This window comes from Aquarana catesbeiana, linkage group LG01 (assembly GCF_042186555.1).
Source record: "Aquarana catesbeiana isolate 2022-GZ linkage group LG01, ASM4218655v1, whole genome shotgun sequence".
In the NCBI taxonomy this organism is placed as follows: domain Eukaryota; kingdom Metazoa; phylum Chordata; class Amphibia; order Anura; family Ranidae; genus Aquarana; species Aquarana catesbeiana.
The window spans coordinates 904,437,440-904,461,361 of NC_133324.1; the positions used below are offsets into that span (position 1 = coordinate 904,437,440).

Here is a 23,922-nt window from a genome sequence, read left to right on the forward strand (position 1 = left end):
AAGCTCAGGTCCCACTGATTCTGCATCATGGTGAGTTGAACTATTTCACTATATATTACAATGTAGTAACTGAAATAATGGAATTTGATCATCCTGACACCATATCAAGCATGGTGTCAGGATGATTGATTTTATGTACTAACACCAGCCATTTGCCTGACAAATCACCTCCACCGCCAATTTCCCCGCCAACCCTGAGACTACATTCCCCACCCTCATCTTTTTTTGGGAAGAGGGGGTTGTCTCTGAATGACAGTTTGGAAATGTGGTCTCCCTATGTTGCTGCTGGTGAGAGACCGCATAGCAGGTGGTATTGGTGGTGTTACTGCTGCTCAGAGGCTGCACAGCTGATATTACTGGTGAGAGTTTATTTAATTTGTTTTAGCGAAAAATTGTTTGCATTTTCATTTTGTTTCCATAAAAAGGCCCACCAAAATCCTCAGCACCAGGCCCATGATGCTCTTAATCTGGCCCTGTGCACAGCTAATAGTTGTCCTGTGGACAGATTCTCTCCCACCTGAGCTGTGGATCTTTGCCGCTCCTTCAGAGTTACCATGGGCCTCTTGGCTGCTTCTCTGATTAATGCTCTACTTGCCCGGCCTGTCAGTTTAGGTGGACGGCCATGTCTTGGTAGGTTTGCAGTTGTGCCATACTCTTTCCATTTTGATGATGGATTGAACATTGCTCCGTAAGATGTTCAAAGCTTGGGATATACTTTTATAACTTAACCCTGCTTTAAACTTCTCCACAGCTTTATCCCTGACCTGTCTGGTGTATTCCTTGGCCTTCATGATGCTGTTTACTCACTAAAGTTCTCTAAACCTTCTGAAGGCCTTTTGTTTCCACTAGATTTTAGTTAGGGGTATCAGAGTAAAGGGGGCTGAATACACGCCACACTTTTCAGATATTTATTTGTAAAAAAATTTGAAAACCATTTATCATTTTCCTTCCATTTCACAATTATGTGGCACTTTGTGTTGGTCTATCGCCTAAAATATCAACAAAATACATTTACATTTTTGGTTGTAACATGACAAAATGTGTAAAATTTCAAGGGGTGTGAATACTTTTTCAAGGCACTGTAATTGTTGACTGAAATTTTTGAGTGGGTCGGATCATAATCCAGTTGTTTAAAATAAATGGCATTTCCCAGTTGTCTCTGACCCTCTTGTATGTATTTATTAGTATCCATTACAACAATTGCTCCTATTTAGCCGCTGGTTTGATGGTGATGGCCTGATTGTTGCCTAAATCATGTATAGCCTTTCACTCAGGGGTGACAGATTGTACAATATTTTCTTTTGCTGGGTGCATATCAGGGATAGAACTCACGGTCTGTTTTTTTTTCTTTTTGCCGCCTTCTATTGTCATAGCTTGCTATCATTTCTGTGAAAGTATTCTGAGAGACTTAAATCTTGTACACACAATCGGACTTTTGTCCGAAGGCGTGTGACTGGATTTTGTCTTGCATACAAACGGCAAGGAATTGTCGGCCAACAAACACGAATGTAGTGACGTACTACATGGTTTTTCAGCTCTTTAGGCTCCTTCTGCTAATTTTGTGTTAGTAGAAGTTTGGTGAGTGTTGATTCGCGCTTTTCATTTAGTGCTTTTCATTTTGTGCTTTTCAGTTTGTTTCTGAACGGCTGTTCGTCAACCAGATATGTTGAGGAATCGGAGGAGATAACGTGTTATTTATTATTGGCATTGGAGTTATTGCTTTGACCCAAGTCCAGTCCAGGAACGGGAGGAGGAGGAGTACTTGGGCCAAAAATTGGTTGCTTTATTAATCGTGACCAATTATGTCATATGCCTTTGCTGCGGGAGCTCCAGGAGAATAATCCAGATGATTTTCGGAATTATCTCTGGATGACGGACCCCTGCTTTCACCAACTCTTGGCATTGTTGACCCCCTATATTAAGAAGCAGGACACATGCATGAGGCTTTTATTTTATTTTTTGGTTGAATAATAATGATTTGATTTGGTATATTTTCTATATTTTTGGATGCATAGAATGCACTTTTTGGTTAAGTTCTATTGGCAGATAACATGTCTAATTTTATTTGTTTTCTTTTTTAATGCACAATAAAAACATGTGTAGAATAATACTTGGCTATGTGTTTTACTTCAAATGACAGTTTGGTAGTAGGCAGTTACATTTAAAAAAATACAATGTAAAATTAACAAGGGGCACCAACATAGTTGTATCTTTGATCTTAAAGACTCCAGGATAATGGTGTTGTGGTAACCCACCCCCCAAAAAAAAAAAAACATAATAATATTATTCTTGATATCACTAGAAAAAAAAAGCCTTTGAAAATGTGTTTGCAATAACTTCATCAGTATCACCAGCAAAGCAGCTTCATTATTATCCCATTAAAGAAGAAGAGAATTGTGCGTGGCATTTCGAGATTTCATAATTTGCCGCGTCACGAATGGTAATTCTCCATTAGAGCGCTAGTTTGCAAGATCAACCGCTTCTGGCTCGTCCTTGTTTCCGAGCATGCGTGCTTGTACTTTGGACTTTTGTCCGACGGACTTGTGTATACACGCTCGGAAAATCCAACAACACACATTTGTTCGCAGAAAATGTTAAAGCCTGCTATCCAACATTTGTCCGCGAAAAATCCGACAACAATTGTCTGATGGAGCGTACAAATGGTCAGATTTCCCGATAACAGCCTGTCATCACACGATTCCCATCGAAAAATCCGATCGTGTGTGCGAGGCTTTAGTCTCCTTAAGAATTCCTCCATATCTGACAATAACTATAAGGTATCCAGTTTGTTGGTTGGTCAGAATGCAATGCCTTTGGAGAGGACTGTTATTGCTGGTTCAGGAAGTCTGTGATCTGTCATATCCTCATTTTCATTGAGGTCAGTGTATTCATAGGGTATACCTTGGGCTTCTGGATTGGATTCCAGGTCACTGATAGAAGCAAGTGTAGATATTTTGTTGGTTTTATTTTGTTTGGGTTGTATCTAAAGAGTCTGCTCTTCATTTTGTTTCTGGAGTTTTTTGGTTTTTTGCTTCTTATTCATGGTGCATTTGTATAGTTTCTATTTCATATTTAATTAGTGCTGGTAAGATCCAATGCTATTAGGGTTTCAAAGACTGACTGCTTTTGTTTCCTGATTGTTATCCTTTTACCATACAGTTTGTGTATGAGGTTGTTCCTTAGTTTTTCAGGGATACATGTGCAAAGTCCTTCTACATAAGGAGAGTTCATTGTATTTGCACAAGGATTTTTAATCTAGAGACCTTGTGCTATGGGATTCCTCTTTCTGCATCTTGAGAGAAAGAAGATGTCACTGTTGATCTGTGTTTCCTTTGTGATTTAGGTTGGTTAACTGCTTCTTCATGCGGCTATATGCAGGATTTTCCATCTTGCTGGAGGTCAATGTAGCCATATTAGTGCACTTGCGACAGAACGGTCCATGATACTTTTTTATTTGCACTAACATTCAATATTTCAGAACAAGCTTTTCGGAGTGTGTCCCCTTCACTGGTGTCCAACCAGTACTAAAGCACAAAGTTTTAGCAGAGTATTAATAAAGACAATCTCTAAGGAAAACAAACAATAAATAAATATAACAAACATGCCTATACAGTTTTCACACACTGAAGATATACACTATCTATATTACCAAAAGTTTTGGGACACCTGCCTTTACACGCACATGAACTTTACTGGTATCTCAGTCTTAGGCTCGATTCACACCTATGCATGTTGCTTTTGAGCGTTTTTGGAGGTTTTTTTTTCATGCTTGCCGCGTTTTTGAGTCGCGTTTTTGCCGCGTTTTAGCGGCGTTTTTGCCGCGTTTTTGCCGCGAATTGCGTTTTGCGTTTTTTTTTTTTTTTATTTTTTTTTACAGTCTTACAAAAAAATTACAAAAAAAAAAAAAACGGCAAAAACGCACCAAAAACGCACCAAAAACGCATCAAAAACGCTGCAAAAAAGGTGCACTTGCGTTTTTGATGCTTGTCCATCGAAAACCATTACATGCAAAACGCTGCATTTTGCATGAGAAAAAGTCCCCGACCCTTTCCAAAAACGCGGAGATACAAAAAAGCATTGATGTGAACATGTTCCATAGGAACCCATGTTAAAAAATTCCCGTGCATTTCTGCAAAATGCAAAATGCATCAAAAAACGCGCTAGTGTGAATGGGGCCTTAGTCGGTAGGGTTCAATATTGCGTTGGTCCACCTTTTTTGGCTATAACAGCTTCAACTCTTCTGGGAAGGCTGTCCACAAGGTGTAGGAGTGTGTCTATGGGAGTGTTTGACCATTCTTACAGAAGCGCATTTGTGAGGTCAGGCACTGATCTTGGATGAGAAGGCCTGGCTCGCAGTCTCCACTCTACATGCAGGGTGCATACATTTCGATGGAGTTTTTTTTTTTTTTTTGAAGCACGTGATTAGAGCCGGAGGCTCTAATTGGCTTCAAAAAAGGGTGGGCCCAGGTTTTATTATTATTATTGTTATTTATTATTATTAGATCATTGCGTTCCATTCGTTTAGATATGGCATTCATTATTTCAGATAATTCATAACTTCTGATAAATTCGTACTCATTACGTTCACTAACAGCCAAATTTGAAAGAAAATTCCAATACCTATAATTTAATAGTTATTATTAGTTAGTTATTATTGATTTTCGGGTTTTCGGATTTTCAAATGTCCAAATTTTCGAATTTCCGAATTTTCAAATTTCCAAATTTTGAAATTTCGAATTTCTGAACTTCCGAATTTCCAAATTCAAATTTTCCAATTTCTGAATTTCGAATTTCCGAAATTTCGAATTTCCAAATTTTTGAAAAATTCCAAAATTCGGAAATGTGAAAATTCGGAGATTCGGAAATTCGAAATTTCAGAAATTGAAAAATTCAGAAATTCGGAAATTTCGGAATTAATGAATTTGTCAAAATTCGTTAAAAAACAAATTGGGAACTAAACAAATTGCACATGTCTAGTTACTACAATGCACACCATCTCTAATCACCAGTGTGCATGTAGCCCTAGCCCTCAATCAAAGACTCAGAGCAGAGCAGAGCAGAGGGAAGCCCATCTGCAATTAACACTCCTATTCCTGTGTCCCACTCTCATTATCTCACAGGTTTTGTACAAGTGAGATAATGAGTAAAAGGATCGGCACAGCACAGGGACAGTACACCCGCTCCCAGCCACAAACTCCCGGGACTCCCAGCCGGGTGGCACGCGCCAGCAATCAGCCATGGTGACGACCAGGGATAGGCACGGACCAAGGCTGTGGCGCTGTACTGACACTCCCAGTCCCAGACAGTCCCTCCCTGTCCCTGCTCCCTCCAACAGGACAGACAGGACAAGATTCACTCTGTCCACTTCACTCCTTCATAAGTCCGTTTTAGGAAAAATGATTTGTCCCCACAACAAAAGCCGTCTTTACTGTTAGACCCCCTTCACACTGGAAGCGTTTTTCAGGCGCTTTAGCGCTAAAAATAGCGCCAGAAAAATGGCTCTCATGCCTCCCCAGTGTGAAAGCCCGAGTGCTTTCAGATTGGGGCGCTGCACTGGCAGGACGTCAAAAAAAAGTCCTGCAAGCTGCATCTTTGGGGCGCTTTAAATTTAAATCAATGGGCAGTGCCGCCAAAGCGCCTTGGCAGTGATGCTTCTAACCCTTTGTTCGGCCGCCAGCAAGGGGTTAAAAGCGCCCCACTAGCGGCCGAAAAGCGCCGCTAAAACGACGGTAAAGCGCCGCGTTGTCAGTGTGAAAGGGCTATAAAGCTGTTGAATGATCTAATAAAACAAATTCATGATATACACTGAGCAGCTTTTTACTGACCTACAGTTCAGATCCAGCATCTGCACCCACGCCCAACAGTTAAAGTGGAGGTCCGCCCCCCCACGAAAAATTTGAAGTCAGCAGCTACAAATACTGCAGCTGCTGACTTTTAATATTAGGACACTTACTTGTCCTGGGAGCCCGGGATGTCAGCAACTCAACCGATCTTCAGGTCGGGGGCAGCTGCCGCCATTCCTGGTAAGGGAACCCGGCAGTGAAGCCTTTCAGTCTCACCGCCGGTTCCCTACTGCGCAAAGCATGCTGCACTTCCTAATTGGTCTGGCAGCAGAGGAAGGAGGAGGGGGGCCAAACTGTCAAAAACAGGTACCCATTCCCCCCCTCCCCCCTGAAAGGTGCTAAATGTGGCACCGGAGGGGGGGAGGAGATGGATAAGCGGAAGTTCCACTTTTGAGCGGAACTCCACTTTAACTACACACACACAACTCAATATTAATGAATAATTTAGTCCACTCTATATAGATCCTTTCATCAGCATGCTTATATAAATATATTATTGTACTAGCTAACAGCACCTACCATTTAACTTATTATTTTATTGCTAAATATGTTGCCTCGTCTGAAGCTGAGCTAGCTTTCTCCTCCTGGGATGCCTTTTCTTCTCCGTTCTCCCTTGCTTGGCGGCCGCTGCACAGCACAGTCAATCCCAGTCCCTCCAACAGATCACTCCGCAGTCCGCATGCAGGACTCCACCACTACTTCACTACTTGAGTGGGTGGCGCCGGCTGGATCTACATCTCCAGTACACAGGAGGGGGGACACTGGAGCTGAGCCATCGGGGTGGATCAGGAAGGGACGGTGAGAGCAGCAGTTACTCAAGTTAGTAAAATAATAGTCTGCAGCGGCCACGGACCCTGCAAGGACCACTGCGCCACTGCTAACAAAGTTACTGTTACTTAATCTCTGTGCAGTGCAGTATACAATTCCACCCTAGCACTGCCAGTAGCTTCACTCTAGATCCGACCGGCCCTGATGGGGCCCCATGTGCATCTGGGGCCCCTGGGCTGTGCCCAGGTGTGCCCACTCGATAAGACGGCCCTAGAACAGAAATAGGTCCTTTTCTATTCCGATAGGACTGTGCCCCTGTGCACAAAGACAGCTCTATAAAGACATTGTTTGATGAATTTGGTGTAAAGGAACTCGAGTGGTCTTCACAGAGCCCTGACCTTAACTCTACTATACAGATTCCTGGATTGGAAAGCCAGCTATGAGCCTGGTCTTCTTATTCATCATCACTACCTGACCTCACAATGGATATATTGGCTGAATAGGCACAGACTTTTACAGGAATACTCCAAAAATAAAAAGAGTTTGGGGGAAATTTCCATAATAATGTCCATGGTTTTGTGAAGTTGGATATCTAGCAAGTTCATATAAAATCAGTATGGGTATAGAGGTGTAACGCTACCCCCCACAGCAGCTGCTTAATTCACCTATTTACTTCCCAAACAGTGCAGACCGCCAGTCACTCAAGCAACAGTCCATTCACTCTGGCTCCAAATGAACAGTAGGCAGGGGTGTCAAACTCAATTTCATCGTGGGCCCCATCAGCATTATGATTGTCCTCAAAAGGGCCGGTTGTATCTGTAAGATTAGATGTCCAGTGCATCCCCTCCCCTTACATTAGATGTTAAGAGCCACCCCACCATGAGAAGTTGAGTCCCCTACTCTCCCTAACATCACAGTGCACCCCCTTTCCTTATGCTACTGCTGGGAAGAAGCTGGATGCATTGTTTGAAAGCAGAAAGTAGGGGTCTGGAGGAGGACCAGAAGAGGGCTGGAGCTCTCCTGCAGCTGCAGGAGAGGTGCGAGGGCCACATGAAATGGCCTGGAGGGCTGGATTCGGCCCACGGGCCTTGTGTTTGACACCTGTGGTCTAGGGGTTGTATTTTTGTTTTTTATTACTAGTAGATTAGCAAACGGGAAGGGGGTTGGGACATGAGAGCACATTAAGTAGAGGAAACGCTTCTCTCAGTAAAGGTAGCACTGGGGACTATGAGGTAGCTTCAGTTTAGTTTAAAGCCTCACAGCTGGGGACTATGAGATAGCTTTGGGAACAGCCACAAGCCTTGCAGCGGGGAACCATGAGGCAAATCTCTCTGGTATCTATCAATAGCAAAAGAAATAATTTTAAGGTACTGTACAGATGCATGGAGTCAGTCAGGAACTTCAGGAATCCAAAGATGACCACATCCACAGACTTGATCCCCTGGTAGAGATGTCTAACACTCAGCCAAAAGGGTCCTTGGGGCAAGCAGCCACCTCAAGCTCACGGAACGATATTTGGTGGTACTAGATATGAGAAGGGCAACCCAAGGTCAGGTTATGGGTATATGGGGTATCTCAGCCAATGGGCAGGGGTTTTCTTGAATCCCTTGGCCTGCTGGAAGAACCTATATATTCGGGTGAGGTCAGGTGATCTGTGTTCTGTGCCACCTGGACGGCTGTCTGGGTGGATGTGTGTTGTATGCCCCGGGCTGCTAGGCCGGAGATTGGGCCTATCCTGGGGCATCTGGCTGCCAGACTGTGTGAGAGCCTATCTAGAAGTAAGAGGGCAGCACAGGGTTGGGACTGCGGCTTGCAGTCCAACCGAAAGGGACGGTTCTGTTGGCCTGTCAGTGGTCGGAGGTAGAAGGGAAGCTACCGACCACAAAGGGACCAACCACCTTTACCAGGGACCACAGTGAGTAACTGAAGAAAGTACCGGAACCATATTCTCACTGAACGGGCACAGTGGAGAATCAGGAAACTTCAGGAGGTGATCAAGCCAGGGACCCAACCTGTGGAGGAGACGCTTGCAGGGCAGCCTTGTGTGTCAAGCCAGGGACCTCGCCGATTAGCAGGGGTGAAGCTTGAGAGGTATCTGGAGTGCCAAGCTAGGGACCCAGCAGGGAAGCATGGGTGAAGCTTGAGAAGTATCTGGAGTGTCAAGCTAGGGACCCAGCAGGGTAGTGTGGGTGACATTTGAGGGAGATACCACTGCCAACTTTAGAGGAGCTCAAGGGTTTCAGAGTCAGTGAATCAGAGGGTCTATGAGAGACCGGGAGCTCAGTGTTGAAGAACTACAAGAGGCAGTTGTAGTGGAGCTGAAACAACTGTTACGTTTGAGTTAGGAACTGTTAAAGGACTGTTGCCATAGGAGACAGCATTCCTGCATGTGCAGAAGTGGCGCCTTGCTGGGGCCTTTCCCTGCATAGCTGTCCTCCTATTGAAGTCTCGAAGTCTGCCAGTTGAATCTATAACTACTTAAGGGTGTCCTGGCTCTAACCCTCTTTCCCCCAAAAATACAAAAAGGACTGTCAAAAGAAATAAAACCTCTTTTACATCCAAGAAGTGTCTGGCACCCAATGACTTTCACCATCTTTGCAACCACTATGCCTCACAACCCACTACATATTGAAGGATGTCAGCTATCTTTGGCCTTGGAGGTCCTCATTAGACTGGCCAGGGCCGGAGACCTTACTACACCTGCATTCTTAGCCTAACACACTCCTGATCCCTGCATTCCGAGCCTAACACAATCCAGGACCCTGAATTCTGAGCATAACGCACTCCTGAACCCTGCATTCTGCATAATAAGATATGTGCAGTGTGCATAGGAATGCATTCATATTTTTTCAAGCTATAGTCCGGCCCCCAACAGTCTGAGTGACAGTGAACCGGCCCCCTGTTTAAAAAGTTTTAGGACCCGTGCTCTAGAAGCTTCTCACAGACACAGGGGGAAACAATTAAATCTTCTGATTACAAAGTGAACAAAACTAAGTTTACCTGGCATCCAATTGCAGCACCCTCTAGTGTGCTAGAATGGGGGGTGTACATAGTTTGTTAGTGTAGGTAAATTTATCTGGCAGTCAAGCCTGGGTTTATTCTGGGTCAGGGTGTGATTGAGCAATGGAGGCTGGAATGACTCATCAGGCAGCATTTCTGATCTCTCCCCTTACTCGCTGTAATTTTACAGAAACTTCCAGAACAATGGGAGGGAGGTTAGGATGAGCTGCCTGGAGTAATCATGAGGGTCCTGACCAATCCCCAGCAGATGGATTGGCAGGGGGCAGGCCACCTGGAATACATATGGTCAGCCCAGCAGGTCAGGAGAGTTCGGGTGGAAGCTGGAGATAAAGTGCTCAGGTGGCTGTCAGAGACCCTTAAGGGTAGCCCCTAGTCTGGGGGGGGGGGGGGTGACCTCGGGCCTGGGAGCTTGGGTGCAGGAGAGATCCTCTGATAACCTAAGGAGGAGTCCTGTCCAGTGGCACAGGAGCAGGTGTGATGACAGGAGAAGCTAGGGAGCACATTCAGGAGATCTCCAGGAAGAAGATAGAAAGGTGGCTGGTGAGTGAGACATTCGGGGAGGACTGAGAGGACTGGGGAGTGCAGTGCGAGGTGGTGATGGGATCAGTAGCCACATGAGGACAGCTGGGCACTGGAACTTTGCTACACTTCCAAGCGGCCCATGATCCCTGCCTGTAATGGGCCTTTGCTTTATCTGGCTTTTTTGTCAGATCACCTAAGAGTGTTCTGAGGAGGGTCTAATAGACTGTACAGATGGAAGTTGCCCCTAAAGAGTTTTGCTAAAACCAAGTGGGCATCCCACAACACCCCTATCCCCATCCAAGTTTATTAACCGCTAAATAAAATAAAAAAAATCAAAGCTGCAAGGACTGTTTATTGACTCAAGAGTGCTGTGGAAATGTGGTGTGCTTGGCTGTGCAGGGTGGGGGATCCCTTAATTACCGGTGGCTCCTGCGGGGCTAGCACTACACAATAATAGGTGGGTGCTACATTGGCATTCATGGGTCTTGCAGCAGTGATAAATGAAAGCAACAGCAGTTTTTTGTCAATGCTTTGACTAGCAAGTTCATATTGGTGTTATGGTCAGGTGTGCCCATATATTAAATGAAAATGTTGTCTCCCATTGACAAATGAAGAGTACAGAACCTGCAGCTGTTCCTGAGGGAAAGTCTTGTTGGTGCATGAACTGGCATTATTATTTATGTGTAAAAGCTTCCTTACTACAGGCCTTAGTACAGCCTTGCAGAAGAATAACAAGAGTCACACACGTGTCTCATAGCCCCCAACATTTTGAGATAGGAATGAGGAACACCTACTAGCAAACGTATGTAGGCATAGGACAGCCCCCCCCCCCCGCCACACCCCCTTAAAAGGGAAATAACAAAAAAAAAGGTTAATTAAATCCACAAGGGCTTTTTTTACCACTACTATTCCTTTATATTGGCTTTTAAAAATTGGAAAATACAGCAATTTAGAATTTGGATGAAAGGTTTAGCACTGGGAAACACTTTTTGAAAGATAAAAAGTGCATTTTATATACAACTATATAGAGCTGACCAAAATTAGGGACAAATGAGGAGGAAAGAGGGACAGAGGGACATTGCTCTAAATCAGGGACAGTCCCTCGAAATCAGAGACAGTTGGGAGCTATGGTGTCTGTAGATCACTTTTATACATCTGTTCTCTTTACTTTGCTATATGTGCTCATCTTTTCTGTCTTTTCTCTTTCTGCTTCTTGTGCACTCTCTCTCTCTTTTTCTTGCTCTAATATTTTATTGGTGGACTTTTCTGTTCCTTTAGCATCCTTACCTTTTAACAGGTATTCTGTATGTGAAATGATCCATGGCAACCCAAACATACAAGTGGTATCTATTTAATGGTCCCTACATTGTAGCTATTGGCATACCAGAGTTCACTTTTCTATAATTATATCTCTTATGCCACGTACAGACGAGCGGACTTTTCGACTGGACTGGTCCGACGGATTATCCGATGGACTTTCGGCAGACTTCCGATGGACTTTCCCAATGAACGGACTTGCCTACACACGATCACACCAAAGTCCGACGGATTCGTACGTGATGACATACGACCACACTAAAATAAGGAAGTTGATAGCCAGTAGCCAATAGCTGCCCTAGCGTCGGTTTTCGTCCGTTGGACTAGCATACAGACGAGCGGACTTTAGGATGGGACCTGGGTCCGGCTGAGTTCGGACGTAAAGATTTGAAACATGTTCCAATTCTAAAGTCCGTCAGATTTTCGACCGAAAAAGTCCGCTGTAGGTCCGATGAAGCCCACACATGGTTGAATTGTCCGCCTGACTCGGTCCGTCGGACCAGTCCGGTCGAAAAGTCCACTCATGTGTACGCGGCATTAGATACAGCTGCAATATACAAGTATGTATTCCTATTGTTGAGTTCCAGTAGATTATTTCATATGGGAATGGTAGTATGGGATGTATGGGAATAACGTCTTTCTGGACACCCACTGCAGAGCTTAGCTGCTTATAGTTTATCATTTTCTTTCTCTATAAAAACGGCAAGTTTTTTATCTTGCACTCATGAGGGCTAACAAGCCTAAAAAAAAAGAATTAGTATCTGTATCCTTATGTGCCATAGACCTGTGGTTCTGGATGCACAATTGGCTATAGAATATGAAAACGATATATCTTTTTTTTATTCCAAGCATACACCATAAAAATGCCAAATAGGACAGGAGTGGTTTCTTCGGTGTTCATCTCCTGCTCCATTTTTTTATATTTCATTGACCCAGGCTCTGACACTTTCAGGTTCTGTGTACTAGGGAAGGTTTTAGGCTGGCCAGGACACTTCAGGTAGACCGTGATCAGTAGCTGATGTTGTGACACAGAGAAAAAAATGCTAGTCTTGAGATTGACTTCAGACAATGTAGACCTGGCTGCAGAGACATAAGTGGATAGACAGAGGCCATTATAAACTTGAAAGAACCTTGTCCTAATAACACGATGTCATAGAAATGACACGCTGTCAATGAGAACACATCAGTTCAAGGTGTCACTCATAGCGATGTCTTTAATAGCACTTAGATATACAGTAATAGATAGTTGGACAGGAGATCCTACAGTTCCGTTATGACATTTAACTCTAAAAGCCAGTGGAGATGTTTGGTTAGCCATCCATTAGGCTCCACACAGGGAAATGTGTACAGTGGTAGAGAGGAGTCACATATAATCCTTTGTCAGACTTTTCCAACGTTACCTTAGATAAAAAAAAGTTTAACTAGGGATTAGGTTTGCGTTCCACATCACCAAGGGTTTTGAGGCAAACCCTGAATATTTGAGGTTCAATCCAATTAATGCAGGAATTGGCCGTACGGAATTCTTTGTAACCATAACGCATTTCTTGTCTATTTAACTTAGATTAGCTGGCTTAGAAGGTACAATGGGGGGGGGGGGGCGCTTGTGGATAGGGCAGCCCCCTCATTATAAAAGGGTGAAGTTACATCAGCTATACTGACAGGGTTTGAAGAAAAAAATTGAAATTTGAAGAATGGTGAATATAGGCACACGCATAGCATTTATAAAGATAAATTGAAGTTTTTATTTGAATAAAGTTAAAAACACGATTTACAGACATATATTAAAGAAAACATTATAATGTCATATGACCCCAAAAGACTCAAATAACATCTCCAAATTGTATAATATTCGAATAAGTGCAATATTAAAGATAACCAGTAGCAGCATCCAATGGAAATAAGGTGCATGGAGTGGTTGAGTCACAGTATGAGGTCACACAAAGAATTCGCTCTACTTGTTACGCGTACATTTGCGCTTCTTCAGGAGATTGCAGATCTAATAGATATGTAAAAGAACATCGAATAAGTATATCATAATATTCAATACATAAAACAAAAACAATATATATACTGACTGGGTGCTTTAGCTGTCATAGGGAAAGCATAGAAAGTGCTGCTGAGAAACTGCATAGCAAGAGATTAGTCCGGGACTTAAAGGGGTTGAAAACCTTCGTGTTTTTTCACCCGTTTTACTTACCTGAGCCACGAATTTCCATTGACGTGTTCCCTGCCGTCCCTCTCTCCACGGATTCCCAGCTCTTGATTGGATAGATTGATAGCAGCGCAGCCATTGGCTCCCGCTGCTGTCAATCAAATCCAATGATGCGGGCGCTGGGGGGCAGGGATGAGTCCGGAATTCGGTGTCTGTGGATGCAGATGCTGGTTTTCGGGAGCGCGCCCACAAGATAACCCTCTTGGAGAAGCGCTCTCCCGGGGGGGGGGGGGTATCTAATGCGGGGAGGAGCCGCAAGAGCCGCCGAGGGACCCAAGAAATGGATGTTCGCGGCCACTCTGTGCAAAACAAGCTGCACAGTGGCGGTAAGTATGACATGTTTGTTATTTTAAAAAAATAAAAAACTATAATTTAGTATCACTTTAAGTACTGATAAGTCTGTTATAGTAGATGTAAACCCTGTAAGATGCCCATACATTATACAATTTTCTTTTTCAATATCCTTTAGATTTTCCTGCAACCAGTAGCAGCCCGTGCATTAGGGGCACACGTCGCCCCATACCCCAACCCCCCTCATTTGGTGTTTTTTTTTAAGCACATGATTAGGGCCAGAGGCTCTAACAGGCTTCAAAAAAGGGGCTCAGGGCTTAGAGCACTGTGCTCGGAGCCCACCCAGTTGTGTGACAATAGCGAATGAATATTCGCTATTGCCACACTGATCCTCCTACTGGTCAGTCAGGAGGTAGGTCTTGATACCCATCACCCGATTGGCTGAAAGGACAGGCAATCCTATTGGACGCCCAGGAGGAGGGGAGGAAACGCACGCTGTGATGAAGGAGAGGACACATGAGGTAAGTGCTGGACCCGCTGGCAGACAGCGGGCGGAGGAAGTGCTGCCGGCTGTCCGAGGGGGGGGTTTGGCTGTTTGCAGCCAGTGCAAAGACCTGCCTTAATACATACATTAAGGTGTATAGCAGGGGTCTCAAACTGGCGGCCCTCCAGCTGTTGCGAAACTACAAGTCCCATCATGCCTTTGCCTGTGGGAATCGTGCTCGTAACTGTCAGCCTTGCAATGCTACATGGGACTTGTAGTTTCGCAACAGCTGGAGGGCCGCCAGTTTGAGACCCCTGGTGTATAGGTTTGACCTCATATTATATGGTTTTGGTAGTACAAGAAAATTGTATAATGTATGGCCAGCCTTGGGCTATATTGACAGAGGCAATTAGCACACCCTGCGAATTCCAGCAGTAGGAATCTGCAGATTCCTGTGGCTGGGATGACAGGTGAGTTTAAAGAGCTGCAGCCTCTCAGCCCATACAGTGCAATGACAGGCTGATGATGGCCACAGCTATCCATGCCAGCATAGGCGTGCGCACAGGGTGTGCCAATATGTGCCTGGGTACACCCCAATCACCCCATGTGGCGCAGATTCCCCATTTAGACCCCTGACATTTCACTAAGGCCCCCTAATGGGGCTTCTAAAAAAATGGTAAAATACAAATAATAAAACTGTAAAAAATAATAAATAAAATAATAAAAATAAAAACTACTGACTCCGTCCACTGCCCTACTGACACCGTCTATTGCTCTACTGACACTGTCAGTATATATACACATGCACACGCATGCATATGTGTTTGAGCTTTGGGGTACACACCCTAATACAATGGGCTGTGCACGTCTATGCATGCCAGTTTGCACAGCCAGCAATTCCCTGCGGTTAGGGACAGGTGATCCTGGCTGGAAAGACTCTGTGAGCTTCCAGACACTTTTCGGTGTAGCCATAAGCAACAAACAGGGGTGTGCAATAGCTACATGCACCATCATCCTTTCATTGTATTCTATGAGCTGAGTGGCTGCAGCTATTCATGACTGCATTGCATATTATCAGGCAAATACCAGCCATTACAATACAATACAATACAAGCTTTTTGCACCCAGCCATGATCACTGCAGGTAATCCGTGGCTTTGCACACAGTCACACACACCTGTCATTCCAGTGTCAGGCATCTGCAGATTCTTGCCACTGGAATTCATAGAGTGTGCTAATCGCCTGTGTAAATGTAGCCTTACTAAATGTCACGAACAGGGATGGGCCGAACACCCCCCTGTTCAGTTGGCAGCAGAACTCCCGAACAGGAAAAATGTTCTAACCTGAACAATGAGCCCCATTGAAGTCTTTGGGAGCCGAACAGGAAAAATCAAAAGTGCCCATTTTGAAGGCTTATATGCAAGTAATTAGCCAGAAAAAGGGTACGGGGGTCTGGGTACTACCCTGGGGGATCAATGCATCAATGCAAAAAAAAAAAAAGTTAAAAAAGGAAAATTTTTTCAGGAGCAGTGATTTTTAATGATGCTTAAAGGAGTTGTAAAGGCAGAAGTTTTTTTTTTTATAAAAAGATAAGTTAAAAAAAAACCTTCTGTGTGTAGCAGCCACCCCAGCACCCCCACCCCCCAATTACCTACCAGACCTCCTTCTCTCTCCAGCAATGTCCACGATTTCCTTGCGGTGCTATTGGCTCCTGCGGCTGTCATTCAAAGTCAGTTAGCCAATCAGGGGAGAGAGGGGGCAGGGCAAGGTCAGGGCTCCCGTGTCTGGATGGATACACGGAGCTCTGACTCAGCTTGGGTGACAACCTGTAACAAGCTGCTGGCTGAGGGGCATTCAAAGGAGGGAGGGGCTATGAGCAGCAAAGAGGGACCCGAGAAGAGGAGGATCTGGGCTGCTCTGTGCAAAACCAACTGCACAGAGGAGGTAAGTATAACATGTTCTTTTTTTGTTTTTTAAAGCGATCATTTACAATCACTTTAAAGTGCAAGAATGAAAAAGATTGTGCCGGGGGGGCCTTGATGTGCCTGTAAAGTGGTGCATTTGTAGCATATACCGAACATGCTACAGCAAAAATTACATCTCTAAAGAAAAAGAAATCCCATTTAACCTCTTTCGGACCAGCCGCCGCAGTTCTACTGTTATTTCAACTAGTTGCCGCCCGCCCACCGTCAAAATGACGACGGGGCGGTGCGGCTCTCGTTCTGGGACGCTGTTATATGGGAAAAGGGTGTTTCTAGTGTTTTTTGATATACAAAAATGTAAATGTGACCAGGTATAATAGACTAAAATGTGGAAACATGAACAAGGTAGGTATTTGCTACACTAGAAATTCAAAAAACTGAAATGGGCCTTGTTTCATGAAAGCATTTTTCTTCCTGGCCCAGTGTATTCTAGTTATGCCTCTGTATATGTCATTAATTATCTGTCCTAGACATAGGTGATTAACATGCCTTATGGTAATGCTATCAGCCCACCGCAGCCCTCCCTGGCCACATTCCCTGTGCAGCAGGTGTTAGGCTTCAGGTTTTGAGAGCAACATATTATAGTAGACCTTCGAGGCTGTCTATTCATGGACCCAAACCTTGACTCCCGTTCTGGGTCCAATATTATCTAAAATAATCCCTGCTCAAAATTTCATGTGCCATCTGTTGTTTCTCGCTATTCATCTGAATGCTGTTCAGGCTACTTGGCAAGCAGGTGTACAAAAATATCTCTAGTCATTCAGAATAATACCAGTGCATGTAATTAGGAACACTTCATTTATCTGGCAAAAACAGCAAATTCCCTTGTTCTCAGCAGCTTATCACAAACACCTGATTTATAACCAGTTTTGTCATCATCATAAATTAAACTCCTGCATACTGTATAGACATCTACAAAAGGATATATTGAATATATATATATATATATATATATATATATATATATGAAGTCACACACCAAGGCTTAATCACTTAGTCGGTACAAACATTGGGTTACATAGGATTTTATTTATACCTAAATTTTGCAGGATGATCAGACTTCAGATAGTTTAGAAGGGGTCTTCAAACTATGGCCCTCCAGTTGTTCAGGAACTACATTTCCCATCATGCCTACTCATGTCTGTGAATGTCAGAGTTTTACAATGCCTCATGGGATATGTAGTCATGCAACAGCTGGAGGGCCATAGTTTGAGGATCCTTGGATTAGATAATCAGCATAGAGCAAACATGAGTTATCACCACAATCTCTAAGTGAAGAGACGTGTAGGTTTCTCTGTGCTTCTATCACAAGAAAAAATGGAGGAACATGGAGGGACAGGTTACTCATATAATGGCCAGCTGTATTAAGGTCAGATGCGTTGTAATAGCTTTGTCCAATGGAGGAACTACCAGGGTCACAAAGGTCACATTTGCAACCGGGCACTGGTGTTCCGCCACTGTAGGGAGGGTCTCAAGACTGCAGAAGGGGGCCACTGCAGAACATGTGAAAGGGAACCGCTGCAGGACCATAAGGCTCCATTTACACTGCTGTGATCCTATAGTCATGCAAATTTCTTGCGATTTCCTTGCAACTTACTTCTGACTTTTGTGATTTAAGATTGCAGTCTGTGGCACTCAAATTGCACCAAAGTCACTGGGAAAAGTAGGGCAGGAACCTTTTTTTTTTTTTTTTTTGCTGCGACTTGAGTTGCATCGATTAACCGCTTCAGCCCCAGAAGATTTTACCCCTTCTGACCAGAGCACTTTTTGAGATTCGGCACTGCGTCGCTTTACCTAACAATTGCGCAGTCGTGCGACGTTACACCAAAACAAAATTGACATCCTTTTTTCCCACAAATAGAGCTTTCTTTTGGTGGTATTTGATCACCTCTGTGGTTTTTATTTTTTTGCGCTATAAACAAAAAAAGAGCGACAATTTTGAAAAAAAAAAGCAATAATTTTTACTTTTTTTGCTATAATAAATATCCCCCCCAAAAATATAAAAAAACAGTTCCTCAGTTTAGACCGATATGTATTCTTCTACGTATTTTTGGTTAAAAAAAAAATCGCAATAAGCGTATATTGATTGGTTTGCGCAAAAGTTATAGTGTCTACAAAATAGGGGATAGATTTATGACATTTTTAATTATTATTATTATTTATTTATTAGTAATGCCGGCGATCTGCAATTTTTATCACGACTGCGACATTATGGCGGACACATCGGATACTTTTGACACATTTTTGGGACCATTGTCATTTATACAGCGATCAGTGCTATAAAAATGCACCGATTACTGTGTAAATGACACTGGCAGGGAAGGTGTTAAACACTAGGGGGTGATTCTAACTGTGGGGGGATGGGCTACCACTGACATGACAGCGATCACTGCTCCTGATGACAGGGAGCAGTAGATCCCTGTCATGTCACTAGGCAGAATGGAGAAATGCCTTGTTTACATAGGCATCTCCCCATTCTGCTGCTCTTTGACATGATTGCGGGACACCAGCGGACATCGAGTCCGCGGGACTCGTGGGCACGATCACGCTGTACACGGTGCATGCCCACTAGCCCCGCAAATTAAAGGGGACGTACAGGTACGCCCATTTACCCACCGCTGCCATTGTGCCAACGTATATCGGTGTGCGGCGGTCGGCAAGTGGTTAAGAAGGCACCCATTGAAATTAATGTGTTTTGACTTGTCATGCGACTTTATGGGGGTGGCTGTGCATAGTATCCAATCAGTTTATAGGTTTTATTGTCAAAGCTTAATTGAATGCACTGAAGTTAGCAGCTGATTGATTACTGTGCACAGCTTCACCAGATTCTATGTGCACCAGTTTTAGAAAATCTCCCCTTATGTGTCGCATGATAAGTAACAGCAGTGTGAACCAGGGCTTATAATGGGCCCTGCGACGGGAGTAAAGAGCCCTCGTGATCAGTGGGAAAGGCCAAAGAAAGGGACCCTTGGACTAATGAAAAGGACCCCTGTGGCCAGCAGGGCCCTTATTGGTTACTTGCACTGGGTCTTCAAGGTTTTATTTACACCTCTGGCTACATCTATGAATTTTCTCTTGCAGCCTCAGCCCCTGCCACATTGATCCTTACTAAAGCTATCAACTTTGCCTGGTGTTTATGTAGATCCTTATTTAGTGGGTGCAAATCTGAAGGACCAGGATCAAATCTGAAGGACCAGGATCAAATCTGAAGGACCAGAATCAAATCTGAAGGACCAGAATCAAATCTGAAGGACCAGAATCAAATCTGAAGGACCAGGATCAAATTTGAAGGATCAGGTGGTAAAAGAATATCATCTGTGTCACTGCCTTGATGCTCATATTAGAGTATTTTGGTAAATAATAAGGCAATGCAAGGTGGGAAGAGGGTCTTTCAGCTGACCTATAAAGGGGACAGGGGAGGTAAAAACGATCTCCAGGCAAATCTATAGAATAACACCGAATTGTGCATTTCTTATAAATGAGCTAGTGTTGATGCTCTTAAATCTGTAATAATGAATTGCAACATACGAAGTTGAAATCAGGCTTGCAATGGTATTGCCTGCTCTGTAAGCTAATAAGATAAAGCGAAAGGGTTTACAGGAAAGAGAGGGCCCAAGAAAGATATCATCACTGCAATGATGTTCAATAGTAATCTGAAGAGCAGATATTCGGTGGGGCAGTGGCACAAGGTGTAAAGAAGTATTTTCAGCCTCCTAATGCTATTAAAGCAGTAGTAAAGCCCTCTTTGTTTTTTTTTTTTACCTACAGGTAAGCCTATAATAAGGATTACCTGTAGGTAAAATGAATATCTCCTAAATGTGCACCCTGCATGCAGCTGCTGACATCACCGGCGCATGCGCTCTGAAGGTCCGGCATACCGTGCTGGACCTTCATAGCATCCTGCAGGAACCAAGGGCTCTGCACACGGGAGTGACATCATCGCACAGTACCAGAGCCCGCAAACCCAGAAGAAAGGCCAGGGAAGATGTCAGCACTCTCAGCGGTGACTGGGTGCTACTGGAAGGGCTTAGTTCTAAGGTATGTATTTCATAATGTGCTAGTATGCGATGCATACTAGCATTTTATGGCGTTGTCTTACAGGTGTTTGTTTTTTTGTTTTTTTTGGGGGGGGGGGTTCTGCAGCGGTTTACTACCGCTTTAAGCCAAAGGACACTTACATGAAGTAAGTGTAATGCCGCGTACACACGGTCGGACTTTTCGTCTACAAAAGTCCAACGGACGCTGACGGACTAAAGCTGGCTGGTAATCCGATCGTGTGTGGGCTTCTCCGGACTTTCAACTGACTTTTTCAGCCTCAAATCCGACGGACTTTAGATTTAAAACATGCTTCAAATCTTTCCGACGGACTCGAGTCCGGTCGAAAAATCCGCTCGTCTGTATGCTAGTCTGACGGACAAAAACCCACGCTAGGGCAGCTATTGGCTACTGGCTATCAACTTCCTTATTTTAGTCCGGTGTACGTCATCACGTAAGAATTCAACTGACTTTTGTGTGATCGTGTGTAGGCAAGTCTGTTCGTTCGAAAGTCCGCCGCAAGTCCGTCGAAAGTCCGTCGAAAGTCTGTCGGACAGGCTGTCGGACTTTTGTAGCTGAAAAGTCCGACCGTGTGTACGCCCCATAAGTCTTACAAGACACTCCATGAAGTTTTGTAGTTAGGGCCGTGTATTTTAGCTTTGTGTCTAAATACATTTTACCGAAAGCCTATAGTATTCTAATTTTGACTCATTAAAATATGCTCCATTTTGAAACACCCAACGCTAAATGGTTTTGTGATACATGAGGATGTGTTATGTAAAAAAATGCCTTGAAATCAATTTTCCCTTGTAGCTTGAAAGTTAGGCTGGCTTGCTTGTGTTTTTATACAGCCACAGAAAGCTTTGGTGATTTTGATGTCCTTATAACCAACAGTTAATGAATTATAATTGTATTATTTAAGAAATCGGCTAATACTTATTCTTACAATATTGGTTTTCTTTGTAGGTGCATCATCATGACAGTAACAATATGGGTATACTCTTCACTGATATCCTTCCTCCCTGTCATGCAAGGCTGGAATGAGATCCCTGGGATTGACTTTGACAATGGGAAGGAGTGCATCTTCGTGACCAACTGGACCTTTGCCATCGTCGCCTCCTCCTTGGCCTTCTACATTCCCTTCATGATCATGTGCAGCATGTATTTCTTTATCTACAGAGCTTCCAGGTTAAAAGCCACCCGTATTGTGTCTCAGACACTGGACCTCCATTACCACCCAAATAGCAAGCGCCAAAATAACTTGCAACTGGAGAATAAAGCCACTAGGACCATGAGTATAATTATCTCAGTATTTGTCATGTGCTGGCTTCCATACTTTGTCCTGAATGTTTGGATTGCAGCAAAGGGCAGCAGTTCCACCAGCACAGTTCTGGTGAATGCCTTTAAGTACATTACATGGCTGGGATATTGTAATTCCACCATCAACCCCATGTTGTACGCCTTCCTCAATCGTGACTTCCAGAGAGCCCTCAAAAAGCTACTCATTTGTAGACGTTGGAGGTCTCAGGTGGACATCGGAGATGACATGGTCTCCATAGTAACCTTTTCTAAAACTGCTCAAGATCCAGAATACAACATTAAGTTGCCAATATCTAACTGTGTCTTGAAGAACAAACAAGCCATTAAATGCCCTCCTACAGCACAGTGCTAACCAGATAACTTCAGTTCTTATTATTTTTATACTTGCAATGTTTCTCTTGTTGGACTAAACCAGGTGATTGTCCCTTGGTAAGAGTTGTGAGTTTAAATATGGACGCCTAAGATCCAGAAACTATGGGTGGTACAAAAACGATAATTTTTACTTATGTTTAAAACATTTTATGGATTTTCAGAAACTAAACATTAATAATACAAATCTCTTAACTCTGAACATACAGTATATGGCTAAAGTATGTGGACACCACTCAAATTTAGTGAGATCTGGTATTTCCTGTGGAAGGTACTGTTATTGCTAAAGCATACAAAGGCATTTTAGATGACTGTACTATTTCAATGTTGTAGCAACAGTTTGTTAAGGACATTTTCTATTCCAGCATGATTGTGCCTCTGTCTACAAGGGCAGTCTCACAAAGACATGGCTCTGAGGGGTTTGGTGTGGAGAAAATTAAGGGAACTACATAGAGCCCTAACTTTAACCCTACTGAACATCTTTAGGATGAACTTGAATGCCAAAATCAATAGCTGATTCCCTAAATGCTGTTTTGGCTGCAGAAATCCTCACAAACGCAAAAATCTTCTAGAAATTCTTCCCAGATAAGTGGGGGGCTGTTATAACTGCAGAAGACTACAAACTTAAAAGAGAAGTATGGGCATTCAATCTGATGCTGCATCTGTCTCCCGCTGGCCCTAAGACTGAAAACCAAGTGATCAAACACTGCTGATTACTCAGTTCAGCCTTCTGTGAGCAGAGAGCCAGTGACTGTCAGTCACTGGTTCTCTGCTCTGCCCCTCAAGCACTTAGTTGAGCTCTGAGCTGTGGAGTGGGTGGGAGGGGCTGGCTCAGTCTCTCAGTGACTTGCTGAGCTAGCTGCCAGTCCAGGCATCTGGGTGGATTCTGACTACAAAGTCAGGATCTTTCCTGAGCCTGGCTCGGCTGAGTGATGTCAGCCGACAGCAGACTTTAGCTCGCTGTTGGCTGAAAACGGGTCACAGGAGTGTAGAACGAACTGCACTCCTGTGATCCCCAGGAGAAATATAGCCAAAATAGCCTTGGCTATACTTCTTCTTTAATATAAATACCCATGGTATGGAATTGAATGTCCAGCTGTCCAGTATATGATGATCAGGTGTCCACAAAACTTTGACTATATTGTGTATTTGTCTGCATGATCATTCAGTAGCGACTTGTAGTTTTTTTTTGTTTTGTTTTTTTACAGGCGCCACACTGTATACAGTGCCTTGAAAAGGTATTCATACCCCTTGAAATTTTCAACGTTTTGTCATGTTACAACCAAAAATGTAAATGTATTTTATTGGGATTTTATGTGATAGAATGAAAGTGGCACATAATTGTGAAATGGAAGGAAAATGATAAATGGTTTTCAAAATTTTTTACAAATAAATATGTGAAAAGTGTGGCGTGCATTTGTATTCAGCCCCCTGTACTCTGATAACCCTATCTAAAATCTAGTGGAACCAAAAGGCCTTCAGAAGTCACCTAATTAGTAAATAGAGTCCACCTATGTGTAACTTAATCTCAACATAAATACAGCTGCTATTTGAAGCCCTCAGAGGTTTGTTAGAGAACCTTAGTGAACAAACGGTATCATGAAGGCCAAGGAACACACCAGACAGGTCAGGGTTTCTAAAGTTGTGGAGAAGTTTAAAGCAGGGTTAGGTTATAAAAGAATATCCCAAGCTTTGAACATCTCACGGAGCACTGTTCAATCATCATCCGAAAATGGAAAGAGTATGGCACAACTGCAAA

The 23,922-nt window shown here is 43.6% G+C and overlaps 1 protein-coding gene across 1 annotated transcript in view; it reads left to right on the forward strand.

Moving 5' to 3' along the window:
- The window catches only part of LOC141119514 (histamine H2 receptor-like), a 226,095-nt gene extending 202,674 nt beyond the window's left edge, over nucleotides 1-23,421 (forward strand). Inside the window, exon 4 of the mRNA XM_073610993.1 lies at nucleotides 21,441-23,421. Within this exon, the coding sequence (XP_073467094.1) occupies nucleotides 21,441-22,146 (706 nt within the window). The 3' untranslated portion in view covers nucleotides 22,147-23,421. The remainder of the gene's footprint in view (nucleotides 1-21,440) is intronic.
- Nucleotides 23,422-23,922: the final 501 nt, after the last annotated feature.